At 43.6% G+C, this 18,219-nt stretch overlaps 1 protein-coding gene across 1 annotated transcript in view; it reads right to left on the reverse strand.

Moving 5' to 3' along the window:
- UVRAG (UV radiation resistance associated) overlaps positions 1–18,219 on the reverse strand; it is a 260,496-nt gene that overhangs the window by 83,429 nt on the left and 158,848 nt on the right. Inside the window, exon 12 of the mRNA XM_084773991.1 lies at positions 17,480–17,645. Within this exon, the coding sequence (XP_084630117.1) occupies positions 17,480–17,645 (166 nt within the window). The remainder of the gene's footprint in view (positions 1–17,479; positions 17,646–18,219) is intronic.

Here is an 18,219-nt window from a genome sequence, read left to right on the forward strand (position 1 = left end):
CCACCCAACCCAGCTATTTATCACTTTTAATGTCAATTAGCTTTACTAACCAGTTCTTGCCCGGCAGTGGCCACCGTTTGTCTCTTCATATTTCCACCTCAACACTTTGCTTTAAACTGCAGTTCAATAAACTCTCCTTGCTGCAGATCTAGCTTTGCTATTTGTGCATGCCAGCCTTACAGGCCACAGCTGCTCTGCTTGGTTCTGGCGGCTCACATCTGATAATGTATGAGGAAAATAGATTTTCAATACCTCACAGTGGATGGCTTCAAATTCAAACCGTTTTAGAGGAAAATATTAGGAACGGTGCTAACAAAGCATAGTGGCACACAGCACATGGTGGGTGCAGCCACTCCGCCTTGCAGCTTGAGTTTTACGGTAACCACTGTTCCTTTCTCAGGCTGCTTTTCTGACTCCTATACCCACAAACCCTATATTTGTCTCATAAGCTTCGACTTGAGTATTATGGGTGCTATTTCCTACTTTATCTTTTGAGAATTCTCCATCTCCTTTCTTCAAAAATCTTCCTTCCTTCCTTCTTTCTTTCTTTTTTAAGATTCTATTATTTTTGTTTCCTCAGTACATGATTCTCCTGCTTTTTAGCCCTTTCCCTGGCTTTGGTTTCCTCTTTGAATTTTTTATCCTGGGCTCTTACTGTCTCTAGACAAGGGGTTGCATGCTGCCTTGGCCTGCTCATAACTCATTGACCAACAACGTTTCTCACACCACCACCACTGACCCTCGGGACCAGATAATTTGGTGGTTTGTGGACAGCAAAAGAGCCTGCCCTGTACATCGTAGAATGGAGGCATCATGCCTGGCTTCCACCCTCTGGATGCCGCAGCCTGCAACCTCAGCTAGAGGCATGCTGCCCCCTGGGTGACGAAACTGTTCCCAGTTGAGAACCACAGCCAGGCTAGAATTTGTAGTGACTGATACACAGTACATGTCTTAGTTAGGGCATCACTGCTGTGATGAGACACTATGACCATGGCAACTCTTATAAAGAAAACCAGTTATTTGGGGCTGGCTTACAGTTTCAGAGGTTTAGTCCATTATCATCACAGCAAGAAGCATGGCAGCATGCAGGCACACACGGTGCTGGAGAGGGAGCTGAGAGCTCTACATCTTGATCCACCACCAGCAGAAGGAGACTGTGTGCCACACTGAGTAGCTTGAGCAATAAGAGACCCCTCAAGCCTGCCCTCACAGTGACACCTTCTTTCAACAAGGCCATGCCACCTAATAGTGCCACTCCCTGTGGCCAAGCATTCAAACACACATGTCTGTGGGGACCATACCTATTCAGACCCCCACATTACAGCATTAAGAATTGTGGGGTTTCAGCTTTCTTCCCCCATCATAAGCAAGAAGGTGGAGGGTCTTTAGCTTTGCTCTGACATGGAAGAATGGCCTCAGTTCTTGGCCTCCCGAAGGTGGCTGGGCTCTAGTCACACCTGCTTGATGACTTAGAAGTTTTCTCCTCTGTTCTCCCACAGGGCTGCAATTCCAGGCTCACCTGCCACTTGCTGAATCCAACACCTCAGGGGCGGGGCTAGTGCTGTCCCTACCCACTGTGCTGGGACTGAACCCAGGATCCTTACACATGCTTTGCAAGTGTGAGATGTCACTACTGAGTGACATCCCAGCCAGCTTATGATTTACATTCTTTACGATCATGATTTTCCTCTCCCATTGCTGTCTGCAAAAGGGTACAATTTGGGATGGAAAATTGCTTTCAGTGAGATGCAGCCAATCTGTATTCTCTCAGAAATGACCAATGTCCCCTCATTGTCATCCTGTTGGAAAGGACCAAAGTCCCCTCAAATCTCTGAGGAAAATAACATGCTATTTACCAAGTTCTTTTTAACCAACGTGTGAACCTCTCATTTTATGACTTATGCAGAAACCACACACACAAAAACAAACAAACAACTCTCGCACCCTTCACATGGACTGTCACTCATTAGGCTCAGGCCTAGGGGTTGGCTTCTAAAAGGATTTCTTTTAGTGACAAAATTTCTAGGCTGGAAATGACAAAATCCTGTACCATATACTCAAAATAAATATACCACCTGTGGAATATTTTGCAAGACAAGTTGCCTGAATAAATTCATGTGTCATCCACACATTTAAAGAAGCTTAAGTATAGGTGTCAATCAAGCTCCAAGAGAACTGTCACTTCTCATTAGCTAACCAAACTTATGTTTATATAAATTAAGATTATAAAATGCTTCGGTTGCTTATTGGTGTGTTTAATGAACTTACAACGGTGAGTTCCTATAAGTAACCACAGTTAACACTTCTAATATTTCATCACTAGGCTCTCCACACCACAAGCCTGGGAGGCATCACTTGGAGGAGTGGGAGTTACTAACAGGCATCATGGGAAGAATTAATTCTTTTCTAAGTCTTTTAAAAAGGTTTCTATTAATATGAGTAGCACTCAACATTCTAAGCATTATTAACACCAGTCTTGGCTCAAAAGGAAATATGGAGACCTGTAACTATAAATTTAAAACCAATCCAGAAGCTAAAAGGCATATGAAAGTGTCTGAGCTTTGAGCAAAACTAGCCACCCACACACATCAACCCTGTGCTCACAGTGAAAGGACAGAGAAGCTATGGCTAAGAAACATGGAGTCTAGCCTCAAGGAAGCTTAAAAAAAAAAAAGAAAGAAAGAAAACAATGAGGTACCGAAGTGAAAATTCTGAAGAGGGTAGTGCAAACATTAGCCACAACACTGTAAGCAAGCCTCTGTGGAAAAGCACTAAATGCCTGTATTACACAGGCAGTGAGCATCTGTACAATGTGTACATTTTGTAACAGCACGGTGTCAGGTGAGAGGCTTGTGTAGACTCATTTGTATTGTTAAATTGTCCTCTGAAATAATGACCTAAGTGACAACTTCATTACCAAAGGGCAGCTCCCGCTCTTCTATGTGCTCACTAAGCTTGGCTTTAAATAGACACTCTAATTTGTGTCAGTTTTAGGGAGACATAAAACAATGTTTCCTGGTTTAAAAAGCTATTACATTTATTTATTTAGTGTGTGTGTGTGTGTGTGTGTGTGGGTGCACATGTGCCATAAAGAACGAGTGGAGTTGGTTCTTGTCTTCCATCATGTGGGTGTTGGGAATCCAACTCCGGTTGTTGGATCTGGTTGGTGGCAGGTGCCATCTTGCTGGCTCTCTCCTGGTTTTAATTTGCATTTTCCTGGTTATTAGTGTGGCTATTTTTCTTGTAATAATAGACACCTAAGGTTTGTTGTACTGTAACACCTTCTTAAACACCATGCTGTCTATATTCTATTAGGTTGCTTGCTCTTATTATGTGTACATACACATATGAAAAAAATTACATTCTGGAGCCAAGATGATGGCTCAGCAGGCCAGGGTAAGGACCTGAGTTTGGGTCACCAGAACCCATGTGGAGGCAGGCGCAGGCCGCCTGTAATCCCAGCGCCCCTCCAGTGTGAGGGGAGGCAGAGACAGGAGAGTTCCAAGAAGCCTGTGGGCCGGCCAGCCTGGGGTACCCTGCAGTAAACCCCTCTCTCACACAAGGTGGAAAGGGAGGACCTGAGCCTCAAGTTGTCCTCCAACCTCCATACCTGTGCTGTGGCCTACGCGTGGTCCCACCTACCCAGGCAGGCACGCACGCGCGCGCACACACACACACTCTGGACAGACTTGGTTTTTCATTCTGTTTTCTTTTGTTTATAAGCAAGCTGCTTTTCCTCTTAGATGAAATCAAACTTATGGAATCTTTCTCATGCTACGGGCCATTTCTGTGGTTTACTTATGAAAGCCTTTCTGAATTCAAAGCCAAGGAGTTCTTAATGTTAAAAACCTGAATCTCAGTCTTACTGGAATCAAACGGGACCAACAAGTTCAACCAGCAGGGAGCAAAGCCGTGACTGCTCTGTGGAGTCACTGAAGGCACAGACTTGAGCTGACTACTGTGGCCTGTAGGGACCACTCTGCTGGTTTCTCTTGCACTGTTTACACTTCCCGGAGGCCATTATCTTTGGTTTTACACATGAGTAAACCAGAGCTAGATGGATAAAACAAACATTCAGAGCATGCATCTTGTCAAAGCTGCCTCAGAGAGTGAAGGAGGAAAGCATGAGTTCTCCTTATGAAAACTCAGTATTTATCCTATAAAAGTCAGTATGAGCTGGGTGTAGAGACACACACCTAATATCCCGGAACTTGGGGGCTGGAGGCAATCTGGGTTACATAGCACAATTTTATCTCAAAAAAAGAAAAAAAAATCAAAACTACCACCAGCACCAGCACCAGCACCAGCACCATCACCAGCACCAGCACTCACACCAGCACCATCACCATCACCAGCACTCACACCAGCACCATCACCATCACCAGCACCAGTACTCACACCAGCACCAGTACTCACACCAGCACCAGCACTCACACCAGCACCAGTACTCACACCAGCACCAGTACTCACACCAGCACCAGCACTGGCACCCAACGCAGCAGACAGGAGCAACTGCATGCTTAAATGAAGTTATGTTTATTATAACCAATGTGATCAAAAATACATATATAGTCCTAGTAGTTTGACTAAATGTCCTAACTAACTACTCAAGCGAAGGCTTCTTTGAAGGGAATTTGAATTTTTGCTTCAAGATTAAATTAGCATAAATGCATCTCTTTCATCTACACCTAAAAGAGAACAACTTCAAATGAATCGCTTACAAGGCAGGGTACTGAACTGCACGAAGGTGAATGTAAGGGGGCAGCAGCTATCTGTGCCAGCACACCTGCCCTTTAGCGGCACCTAGCTTTTGCCTGGACATCTAATCTCTGCCATGAATACACCAGCTCACATGTCTAGGGACCACTGGCTCTTTCCAGCTAGTTCTGTGTTGTCCATCCACCCCTTCTACACCCAGAATGGCTATCTGCAGAGCCAAGTGGTGCTCTATGGCTCAGCTGATCCGCTAATTGAGCTATCCAATCAGCGGCTCACAGTGGGGGAACATGCAGCACAGACACATCCTGGACAAAATGGCTCTCATCATAGACAAGCCATCTCCAGAATCCAGCACATTGCTCGGGACTGTGTGCTTCTTTGGTTTTTTCCTCACCACAGTCACCTAAGGGAACGTATAGTCGCAGAACCTGGACTGGCAGATAGAGAAACACAACTGTAGGCTTCCTGAGACTCACCACAGAGCATCCACTGCAGACACTGGCTTGTTAGTGTCCTCATCTTCCCGTTCTTTGCTAACCAAAGCCATCAAATGCCCAAGAGTAAGAGGCAACAACAGGACGTTTTTAATTATATATATATATATTTTTTTTTTTCAGGGCACTTTTTAATAAAACATCAACGAAGTCTGGGGTGATCCTTGCCAGAGTCCACAGCACCTACGCTGTCATACGATAATATGAAAGACTGCAAAGCCTGGGGCCACCTGTGACAAACATGATGTCATACATTCTAATAATGTAACACGACTTCACGTATACCCCAGCCCGCCAGTCACTAACTACATTATCCCTCCACCCCATCCCCCCTCTGGGAATTGGTGGACTTCTATTATGATTTGACTATATTGCAAACCAGAAAAGCAGGAGTTCAGGTTGGGGCCACATGTCGTCGTCATCTGGTTTTCCTTCTTGTCTCACTGTCCCATTCCATTACTGAATTTTAATTTAGTTGGATGCAGAAACAAAAAAAAAAAAAAACCCGGAGAAGACTTCCTCACCCAGATAATAGCATCAGCACGGCTAAAGCACACTTCATTAAAAGCGACACACACAATATACTTCCAGCGTCAGCAGCGGCCCAGCCACGCCATTCCTTCTGGCTCATTCTCCACATCTCCCTCTCAGCGGAATGCCAGATCTTCACAAGGTGTTCATTTCCTGTCTCACCCAGCAGCCACCTCTGCATTTTTATTGTGTTGATCTCTGCTGCCTGCAACTCCGTGGGGACTCCTCATGTTGGAACAGCCTTTGCTCTCATTCTCAGCACAGCCCGCGCAGCAGTGCTGCCGAAGCCTGGGATTACAGTGAGCGGAGGAGTGGACAGCCTGCTGGGGGCCTAAGGGACTCCATGAAGTAACCATTGTCCCGGCGAGAGCATCTACAGCTAAGACTGTAGACCAGTGTGGAGGGTCGGATTACCTAATAGCATTTGCAAAACTGAACATCCCTTTATTCTCCTGGCTCAACTAAAAAAACTTATTTTTGGAATGTCAATACAAGGATCTCAGCATGAAATGGAAGTAGTTTAATAACCTAGAAAAATGTAGTTCCTACACTGTAAATATTTGAGACAAGAATAAAACAAAACAAGTAAGGCCAGGCGCAGAGGTACAGGATGGGACCTGAGCGCGAGCCTGGGACATTTGGTAAGACCCCACATTGAGAGCAACAACAAAGATGAACAGACGCTGATACAACTGACCTGAGTGGCTGTTAAAATTCAATGAGCATACACCTCAAAGTGTCTCATTTCAGGGATAGATGTGTAATGAGAGAGCTGCTTGCCGAATGACAAAAAAACAAAAAACAAAAAACCAGAGAATGCCAAATGATGGGAACCTAAGAAGTGCCTTCCAGAGAAGAGACGGGCATATGTGCGGCTATGACCTTGATTCTGGACATGGTTCGGGAAGGCATTAAAGGCAAATGGGCCAGCATGGACCACGAGGAACACGGTCAAAAGCAATATGAGGTGCCTAGAACAACCAAGTGCTTAGTTTCCCTGAAACACAGCCTAGGACTCAGAGCAAACTGACATGCGGCTGGAAGGCTAGCAGCAGGCCGGCTGGGAAGTACGTAGTCTGAACAGTCTTCCCTCAACAGTCCCCAATGGAGGGCCTCTCTGATACATACAGTACTCACTGGACTCTTGTGACCCGCTGCTTCAGGCTCCTGCTGCTGCCTTGCCTTCCCTGCCGTGGTGGGTTGCACCGCCTTGCCTTCCCTGCCGTGGTGGGTTGCACGCTGAGCTGTGAGCTGAAATAAACCCTTTCTCCATTAAGTTGCTTCTGCCCTGGTATTTTATCATGGAAAGAAACAAAGTAAATTAATAAGCAGAAGCTGAGAGTTTTACAGAAAGGAACCTATGAATCCTTTAAGATGTTGTGGACAGGTAAGGATGCCTGAGATGGGAATAGAAATGAGAAGACAGAACTACAGCACCCCGACATGAGAGCTCTGGAGCTTTCGCTTGAGAGCACCTCAAGCACTGGAACAGTGAAAGCAGAGGTGCTCACCATGACATATAAAGGAAGCTCAAGCTACTCTATCTGCTTCAACAAGATGACATCAGAAAGCCAAAGCCCATTCACCAGTTAATTAATTTGTCATCCACTCATTCATTCAACAAGTCAGCCTTGGCGGCTAAGCAGCAAGGGCACAGAGGGACAAAGATGCTCACTGCCACGCTGCAGGCGCCTGCCTTTTCTCAATTGTTTTGCTGAAAGGAGCTCCATGGACCCCCAGACCTGTCTGCAAGGAAAGGAAAAGACTCAAGACCGGGGGGCCTCTATACACTGCGATGAGGTAAAACATCTCTCCACCTTCACGAGAATCAGATCCAAGGCAACAGCTATAAACTTGGCTCAATATCATCTGAGTTTGGATATATCACAATTTCTCTGTACTTAGAAATATAATTTCTAAAAGAAATCAGATTCAATCAGATAAAGAGGAAAGTCCTGGGATTTTGGTCACAGTCCTCCCAAAGGAACAAACAAGTGAAAAAAAAAATCAAGGACATGTGAAGAACAGCACCCCATTTCTCGGGACCCAACAATCCCACCAGAAAAACCCCAGCTGCCCATCTTTTAGAGCTTTACAAAGACCTTCTGTAGATGGGCCAGGAAGCTTCAAAAGTACCCGCCGATTATATCACCCATTTTCTCCATTTGAAAATAAAACAAAGAAAAATCCCACCCCCAAAAGTGAAAAAAAGAATCCATCAGACATCGTTGAGGGTTTGGAAGACCTCTGCTCTGGCCAGTGGGGCCCAGCCAGTGACATTTCAGTGCCCGCTCTGAATGTGTCATCCTCCAGACAGCCTAGGCAGCAAAGTAATATGAATGATAATTTTCTTTCAAAACCATGTTGAAAACCTGCATTTTAGTCTTCGGTGAAGGAAGAAGACACACACTGCAGCCGGACCTTCATGACAACCCTTCCTATTTGGGTCCTGGCAGGGCCCTGCAGCAAGGAGCTCAGATTCCCTTTGTGGTGTGCGGTGCACAGAGGGCATGAACAAGGCACTGCTCCAGAGCCACGCTCCTGACTCCCAGACAGAGCGGAGAGTGAGTTTCCCTTCCTCCAAACTGCAGGAAGAGCTGTGGACTCCATTTCCTCACGTGCACACAACAGCCTGCAGAGGCAGGTAATCAGAAAGGGCAGCGGCTGAGAGAACCCTAGGCCTCGAGTACGTTAACTAGAATCTGCCCAATGAGTCATTCAATTCTTATTTTCCATCTCCCATGAAGGCCTGATTCCATTTAATACCCTGGAAAGGTTCATATCAATCCAAAAACTCAGGAGAGAAGCAAACCGTGTCTAACCTGCTCTCTCAAGGTCTGGGATGGAATAACCATCAGCTGACAGGTTGATTCAATCAACAAGCATGATCAACAAATCTATTTCTACTTATATATTTCTACATCTATGCTGTTCCAAAAAGGATTTGAAGGATTTTCTAAAACTTCATAAAATCAGCCTGAATGTTTAATAGTTCACAAAAATCTAAAACATGAACTCTGAAATGCACCATTAACTGAGGTAACGCTAAGACAAATGCACAATACAACATACTACCAGCTATAAGACGCACTTCACCTTTATCGACACAGAAAACAAAAAACATGTGCAGCTAGTCAACATAATACAACGGGGTTCAGCAAAAGGCAGAGCAGTAGAAAACAAAATTTGTTCACAGAAGTACACTTGCTGTGGCTCTCCTGGCAAGCTAAAGCTGTTAACACCGTCAGCAGTGCAGCGCCCCACAGACTGCTGGGATTGTCTGTATATCAGCTGCCCACTCACAGATTAAAGTATGTAGCTGATCTAAAGAAAGAAAACTTCACTTCCAAGAGACAACGCTTCTTCAAGCTTCCAAAACTCACATCTAAAGTCAGATTATTATGCAGCAACTTGACAAAATCTGGAGGGACATTTACGTTCAAAACTACGGAACACGGCCAGGCATGGTGGCACACACCTGTAATCCCGGCACTCAGGGAGGCAGAGGCAGGTGGATCTCCGAGTTCGAGGCCAGCTTGGTCTACAGAGCGAGTCCAGGACAGCCAAGGCTATACAGAAAAATCCTGCCTAACCCCCCGGCCCCCCAAAACAACCAACCAACCCCCCCAAAAAAAGAGAACACAAGTGGTATCAGTAGAGACAGCCTATGCTTCAGTAAGCTGGGGCCTGGGAGATGGCTTGGCAGGTAGGGTGCCTGCTGTTAGGCTCAGTGATAAGAAAGTAATACCCAGCACCCTGCAGGAAAGAACCAACTCCTAAATTTGTTTTCTGACCTTCATATGTATATCATGGCATGCAGGCTCATGTGTAGGTATAACCCGCTCCCTACAGACACACTATCATGCACATGTATATGCATATGGGTGTACACACACACACACACACACACACACACACACACACACACACACATAAATGTAAAGTAGAAAAGGGTCTTAAGGTGCTCTTTCTTAAGTACATGTCTGGCTATTGTCATCTCTCTTGTTTACTATCATGCAGAGATTCCTTCATCCCTTATAGGTGACATTTCTCATCACTAACAAAATGATGCCAGAGAAACAGTGGAGGGGATTACTCTAAGGACCTGATCCTCTAGAAATGTTTTTTTAAAAAATCAAGCCAAACCATCAAAATCAACTTCATCAAAATTCTGTTAATTAGTCAAAGGTTTCCTCCAGCTGACTGGATGCTGCCATCAAGTCAGGCAGAGGGAACGGGACAAGAGCTCCAGTACCCTAATTCCTCTCTCCCAGCTCCGCTCTGCAGTGTGGAGCTTGTGTTCTCATGGGAGCAGTGTGGACCTTACCCTACAAAAAACGTATGGATTCCAACCTGCCTGGGCTACTCTAGGGGGAAGTCCTATTGGAACTCAGTGCTGAAAAGCAGCGGATGCTGGTCGAGCTGTGAGGCCAACAAACTAGGGAAGTTTCTGAGAACCTGAGGCATCTGAAAGTGTGTCGGTGTGCGGAGGACAAAGGCAACTGATGTGTAAAGATGTAACTTGTGAGGAAATCGAGTTCTTCTGTATCCCATCTGGCTGGCAGTGAACTTTCTACATAGCCAAGCATGGCCCTGAACTTCTGACACTCTGGTCTGTGCCTTCTTGAGCAAGGGTCATAAAGGGCAAAAGAAGATTCTAACAGGGTCAAAACGAAAAACTGAAGAAGAGGAGGCTAATGAAATGGCTCCTGAGCAAAGGTGCTTGCTCACAAGCCTGACAACGAGAGTAGATCCCTGACACACCATCTACCCCTCAACACCACCCCCTCCCCAGATAGAAGAAAAGAATTGACATTTTAAAAATGTCCTTTGGGGATTGAAGAGATGGCTTGACGGTTAAGAGCACTTTTTGCTCTTCCAGAGGACCTGAGTTCAATCCCCAGCACCCACATGAAAGCCCACAACTGTCTGTAACTCCAGTCCCAGGAGATCTGACACCCTCTTCTGGTCTCCTCAGGTCCTGCATATACATGGCATACACGCCGGTATATATGAAATAATAAAAAAATAAAGATTTTTAAAATTTTTTAGAATTGTCGTTTGACCTTCATATGCATGCCATGGCACTTGCCCAGCCCCCAACACACAAATAAATGTAATTAGAAAATACTTCTAAAAACTGGAAAAGATATTCTGGGTAGATGACAATCAAAAGAGAACTAGAGGTTATTGAATTAAAAGCAGAAAAAAATAGTTTGTGAGTAATATATTGTCCTAAGTGGGGAGACAGGTCATTATACACTGGTAATGTATAAAGGGTCAATAACACCTGAAAATATATGCAGTGTGCATGGCAATCCAAAATGCATGAAGCAAATACAGACAGAACTGAGAAAAGATGAACACATTCCTACATCAAAGGTTGGAGAGCTCAGACTCCACTTTCAGTGATGGCCAGAGCATCCTGACAGAAGGTGGATGCTCACACGGGGGCCTCGGTGACACATGCTGCACACACACCCACAGCACTGCAGGTAAGGTGTTTAAAGCATGTTCTTCTTCAGTGTATGTGAAATATTTCCCAGATATCTCATAAAATAAATATTAATTTTAAAAAGTCACAAAAAATAACCAGTTACAATGGGATAAAACAGTTATGGAAGGAAAAGTTTTTTTTAAAAACTAAAATAAATACATAAAACCAAACAGCATTTCCTTAACCAAAGGGTTAATGAAAGAAAACACAGCCTATAAGAGCAGATACAGAAGAGGCTGGAGGGATGGCTCAGGGATTAAGAGCACCGACTGCTCTTCTAGAGGACCAGGGCTCAATTCCCAGCACCCACATGCAGCTCACAACTGTCTAATTCCAGTTCTAGGGGATCTGACACCCTCACGCCAACGTACATAAAATAAAATTAAATAAATTTAAACAATAGATGTAGAAAGTTATAAATGCTCACACTGTCATTAAAATATCTCAATGTAATTTTACATTGTATAAACTAGGGGAAAAAAGAGAAAACAACAATCAAACATGTAGCATGATGAAGAATATTATAAGAGTGCAGATTACAAAGTAGAGCATGCAAAAATAGAACCAATGAAGCCAAAACATGTTTCTTTTAAAAAACTGACTAAATTGACAGATCTTTAAACTATTACAAATAACTAAAATCAGATATAAAACTGGAGCCAACACCACAGAACTTATAGAAACAAAATGATTATGAGGGAACAGTATGAACTGCCAACTGTACCTACAAATCAGACATCCTGGATGATACAGGCAGATACCCAGAGACACCAGCGAGGGATAGAGCATCAGACATCCTAGATGATACAGGCATACACCCAAAGACACCAGCGAGGGATGGAGCAATTGCAGAAGCTGGACCAGATGCATAACAAAAGCAGAACATCTCGCTGACTTAACGACCTCTATAGAAGAAAAGTTTAAGACTAGATGGCTTCACTGCTGAGTTCAAATAAATATTTAAGAACGGATTAACAGGAAGCCTCAAACTCTCCAAAAGGTCTAAGTGTGGACCACCTCCTCCTTCTTCATTTTAGGAGGTCAGGCTACCCTGATCCTAAAGCCAAACAGAAAATGTTTGTTGTATGAGTACAGGTGTGAACACTGCACTTTGAATCTAAGAACATGCTAAAAGGATTATAGAACGCGGCCAAGTGGAATTTTCACAGGAATGCAACTGACAATGTTATGTACCACAGGGATAGGAGAAAGCAATGCAGGGCCTGGATCGTCCCACTTGATCAGACCCAATGTCCCTTCGTGGCACAGACTGGGAAGACAGAACTTGCTGAGCATGGCTGGGACACTCTCGAGGAAGCGGAGGAAGCCGCAGCACTCAACGGCAGGGGGCCAGGCGCTTTCTCTTAGAATGATGAGGCAGATGCTGGCTCTTACCTCCTTACTCAGTGCTGCGCTGGAAGTTCTAACAGCAGCAATTAGGTAAAAACAAAACAAAACAAAACCAAGACAAAACAAAAGCATCCAAGTCGGAAAGAATTCAACCTTTTTCTGTTCACACACAACATGGACAATATACAGAAAATTCAAACAATCTGTGAGAGAAATGACAAAAACAATAAAATATACAGAAATGTATTAACCAAGGGCACGCAAGACTTGGATATTGAGGAGTATAAAACATTGCCATGAGGAACTGAAAGGAAGCTACATAAAGATAAGCTGTTACTATTATTAATTGCCAATTGGATGACAATACCTATTAATAAGACGGAGATCCTGCTCTGATCTCCTATACGATCACCCTCAAAACCAAAGTGGCTTCTTTTGTCAGAGTTGACAAACCGGATCCTCCAATTCCTAAGGAATTGCAAAGGTCCCCAAATAGCCAAAACAGTATTGCAAAGGAACAAATTTGGAGTTCCTTCCCTTCAAAACTGCAAACATTATTATGGCCCTGGCATGACTGCAGACATAGTCTAGAAATAATCCATGACCAATTGGTTTCTGGCAACAAGAATACCAAGGCCATTCAAGGGAGAAAGAACAGCCATTTCCACATACCATAAATAATAAAAATAATAACGGGACTTGGATAGCTACCTATATGAATTAAAATTACAGCTAGCACACACCTTTAATTCTAAAAGTTGGGAGACAGAGGCAGGTAGATCTCTGAGTTCAAGGCCAGCCTGGTGTACAGACTAAGTTCCAGGATAGTCAAGGCTACACAGAGAAACCCTGCTTCGAAAAACAGAACAAAAACAACAAAAAGGATGAAAATCACATACCTAGTGTAGGAAAGCAAAAGGATAAATCATTATGACCTTGGACCGAACACTGGGTTTTAAATATGACACTAAAAGCACTGAAACAACAGGAAAAACCTCAGCCCATCAAATTGAAAACACATACGCACCAGGAACACTAAGAAGGCTATGATGCAACTGTTGTAATTGCTTCCTCTTTGCTCACTGATAGGAAATTCCCAGCCTAGCATTTCAAGGAGGGTTAAACATGCATCGCCTGATCCGGACAGATGGGCTTAAGAACAGATGATCAGACACGTGCACTCACAGCCCTGAGGAAGAGGACACTGCGCACTCTGACTAGGGGTTGCTTCCAGGAAGAAGAGTGGACAATCAGAATGCTGGGGTATGTATGAATATGCCAGAAACACAGGCCCCATTCAATAGTGCTGGCAGGGGCGCCCTTCCTTAAAGGGGTGGGGTCATAAGGGCTCTGTTGTCATGAATGGATTAAAGCTATGGCAAAAGGACTAGAGAGAAGAATGTGATTCCTTTACACACCTTCCACCCCTCCCCCTACATGAGAACACAGCTTCCTCCTGTCTAGAAGATGCAGCAATAGGGATGGGACAGGCCTCAGCAAACAGAGAGCAAGTCAGGACTGTGAGCCTGAGCGTCTCAGCCTCCAGAGCTGGGAAGAAGAGATGAAATGAAAATGAAAAAGAAATGTCTTGTTTGTAAATCTCCCAGCACACCTGTACATGCGCGAGCACGCACGCGCGCGCGCGCGCGCACACACACACACACACACACACACACACACACACACACACGCATACACACTGCTGTAATAACATAGACAGACAAGGTTATAGTGTCAAAAGGTGGAGGGGGACCCTGACTCCAGAAGTGGGGTGTGACATGTTCTTTCAGTGACTCCTCAGCAGGTGGGAGCTGACAATGGGCACCACTGGAAGTCCTGCTGCTCTTACAACATACCAAGGCACATAATATTGGCTTTCATTTTTTACTTTAAAGTGTAACAACTCATAGAATGAGAGAAAATGCTTGTAAATCGCTTATCTGATAAGGGTCTACTATGTACAATATGTAAAGAAGTTTTACAACTTAACCTCAAAAGCAAAGGGGAGGAGACATTTCCCCCAAGATATACAAATGGTCACGTCGTAGTAGTAGTAATAGCAGCAACAGAAGAAGAAGAAGAAGAAGAAGAAGAAGAAGAAGAAGAAGAAGAAGAAGAAGAAGAAGAAGAAGAAGAAGAAGAAGAAGAAGTAGAAGAAGGAGAAGAAGAAGATGTTCACATCTGGAAAGTGAGAAAGCGGCACAGCTGCTGTGGACAACCCTTTGGTGCTTCCTCTCAAAGTTAAACAGAATTACTGTATGACTCAGTAACTTCACAGAGATGAAGAAAAAAACTGAAAACGGGCATTCAAACAACTATGAGTAAATAATTTAACACGACACTATTCATGAGAGCCACAGGTAGAAATAGCCCAGATGCCCATCAAGGGATGAATGAAAAAGCAAAACGTGGTATACAGGCTTGCTGGAAAAGTACTGAACCATAAAGTGAATAAAGCACGGACTGCTTCAACATGGACACATATTGAGAACATTATGCTAACCGAAAGAAGCCAGGAAGAAAAAGGTCACATATTGTATGGCTCCGTTTATATAAAATATCTAGAAGAGGAGAATCCATAAAGACAGAAACAGCCAGATGGTTGCCAGAGACTGAGGAGGGGCAAGGGTTAGGGGTGGTGGTTTAATGGGCACAGCTTTGGGGTTTCAGAACTGTAGAGTTGCTAATTGCACAACAGTGAAAAGGGACTAAAATATCACTGACCACGTAAAATCTTGAATTTTGGATTACACGAATTTCAAATTGATTTTTTACAAAACCTAAAAAAAAAAACCCAAAAAACCCTAATGTTCCCTTTGTCAAATACACACACACACACACACACACACACACACACACACACACACCCGGCTGTCATTTAATTTCTTAAGTTTTTTAAACTGAAAAGCATACTTGAGCTCAAACTGATCACAACACTGGAAAAGCTGCTGACCTAACTTACCCAAGCTCCTCAGTGGAGCGCCCTTGTTCTTCCAGGCAGACAACCAGCCCTGACTCTCTGAGGGAGACTGGGGCCCAGCCTCTTTCCTGGATGCCAGAACTCGTGATGCTCAAATCTCTTATAGAAAAGGCCTGGTGTGTGTGTGTAGCTGCCACATAATCTCTGTATGCTTTACGATATTTTTAAGTTGCTTCTAAGTCCTACTATATGACAACTCTCACATGACCCAGCAACTCCACAAGACAACGGAGTGGTACTCAGAAGCCTGCAAATAAAGCAGCACTGTTTACTGGTGGTTAAATAGCTGTTATATTGGGGGCTGGAGAGATGGCTTAGCAGTTAAGGACACATACTGCTGCTATGAAGGTCTCCAGTTTGGTCCCCAGCAACAAACACATCATCAGCTCACCCTTCCTGTAATGCCAACTCCAGCATATCTGATGATTTTGGTCTCTTGTGCACATTCCCTCCACACACACATATACACATAATTAAAAATAAAATTAAGAAATTTTAAAAATCTTTGAGAGTAGTTGGTTTACTATGTTGTTTAGAGTAAAACTATACATGTTCAATATAGACACAACTGCCCCCCAGTACTTGTAATCAAATGTTAGCTGATCCATGGATGCATAATTCACAGGTACACGTGGATACAGAGTGCTGACCACATGCTACAGTCTCTGCTTTCTGCACAGCTCACTCTGCCTCTAAGCACAGTAATGCTAAACTGCTTTCGAGGTCCCTAAATAAACATGGCAATATTTAATTTTTCATGTCATGAGAAGGGGACCCTCCTAACCTAGGATAGTGGTTCTCTCCCACAGAACCACTGAGGAGGCTTTTAAACAGCACTCAGATATGAGTGCCATCAGTGGTGTCAGGATCTCCAGGACGGGGTTAGGAATCTAGGAGTCAAAAGCTGGTTTTAAGGTTCTCAAGATGACTGTAGCCTGCAGCCAGAGTTGAGAATGACTCACCCAGCATATCCCAGATCCCCACTCCTGGTCGGGCCACTGATGCCTTACCCTCCTGTTCCTTCTCTCCCCCGCTCTCTTCTTTCTTGTCCTGACCCCACCTCCAGGTGCTGGGACTGCTAAACTTACAGCTCACCCTCCAGGCTTACTGTGGTGTGTTTGCAATGTCAATTACTTATGTTGAAAAGCAGTGTCTTTCTAGAAACTAAGCCATTTGACTAGAATAGCAATATTATTAGTTTAAAGTTGTCTGCACAGGCTCCTGACTCTCCAGTGCCTGTGCACGTTTTTGTGGTGTTTCTCCTTGCTTCACTCCCCAAACTGCCATTCTGTCTTCTCTCTTTTCTGTCGAAAGTCAACCTTCCAGGGCCTTGTGCACTGTTCTGTTGTTTCAAAGATTAGGCCTTCTGCCTGTGCTGCTGTACTGCACTGCACAGCGACCCAGCTGATGCCCATCTTCCCTTTATTATTTCCTTCCATGGTCTTTGCTGGCCACTTGCTGACTGTTCTTCAGTTGCTTCCCTTTGAGACTTAGATAATTTACTTTATAATCCCTTGTCTGATGTACACAGTTAGTGTGTAACTTTCCCTGAGCCCAGATATGGCTACACCCCACAAACTGACGCGCCACATTCTCATTCCTGTTCAGTTTCGGTTTTATACTTTATGGCTCCTTCTTTGACCTGTAGATTATTTAAACTTCATTTTCAGTGATAAGGGTCAAACCAAAGCCTCAACACACCTGCCAAACACTTCACATTAGGCTATGTTCCCTGCTGCACAACTTTTGCTTTTTTCTGACAGTCTCACCATGTTGAAATGAGCACTTTACAGAGGCTTCTCTATGCAAGGTCACATAGAAACTCAGTTAGAAGACATCCCATATTTCCACTGCATTCACCGTGTTTCTAGTCAGCTTACATTAAAAACAAACATGAAAGACACTTACTCTCGCTCCTTTTCTGTCAGCTTGTCATTGATGTTGTCTTTGATTGTTGATCTGGACCCCTTATGAATTATGGGATATCTGAGGGGTACTTGTAAGAAAAAGGAAATCATGGAGACCAAATGTGCAGTATAACCAAGGGCGACAGCAATGCTTCCATCATCTTTTGCTGGAAATTCAAAAACAGAGGAAAAGAAAACAACCATTTACCTTACAAATGTAGCTGAGAAAGTCTTATGCAAATATGTGGTAAAATTTTAAAGATCACTTATTTAAATTATATAAATGTATGCATATATAAACATAGTAATAAGGCTTAAATTTCTACCTACTAACTATACTTAAAGCTATCCCTCAACAAGTAGTGTGCTGAGGTCAACATGCGATACACATCTTACCCAAGAGTTCTTAGTGTGCCAAATAGCTTTTAATTCCTTTTAAAGTAAGGAATTAATAGTGAGTCTATCACAGATGTAATTAGTCAGATGTTCTAATGTAACATAGTCCTAATGTGGTACAAGATTTAATTCTGGTTGTTTTGTGCTGTGTTTTATTGCTTGGTTAATGTACTGCCTTATAAATTACTCTATTATATACAAATGTTGGCACTAATAAATAATCTTAATATTTTACTTAAACATCAATTGATAAAATGCATGGATTACATATAGGTTTTCTATTCTTTTTTTAAAAATTTATTCAGGTTATACCCCAATTGTTATCCCCTCACTTGTATCCTCCTG

Source organism: Acomys minous (assembly GCF_964271855.1).
Source record: "Acomys minous genome assembly, chromosome: 2".
NCBI lineage: Eukaryota > Metazoa > Chordata > Mammalia > Rodentia > Muridae > Acomys > Acomys minous.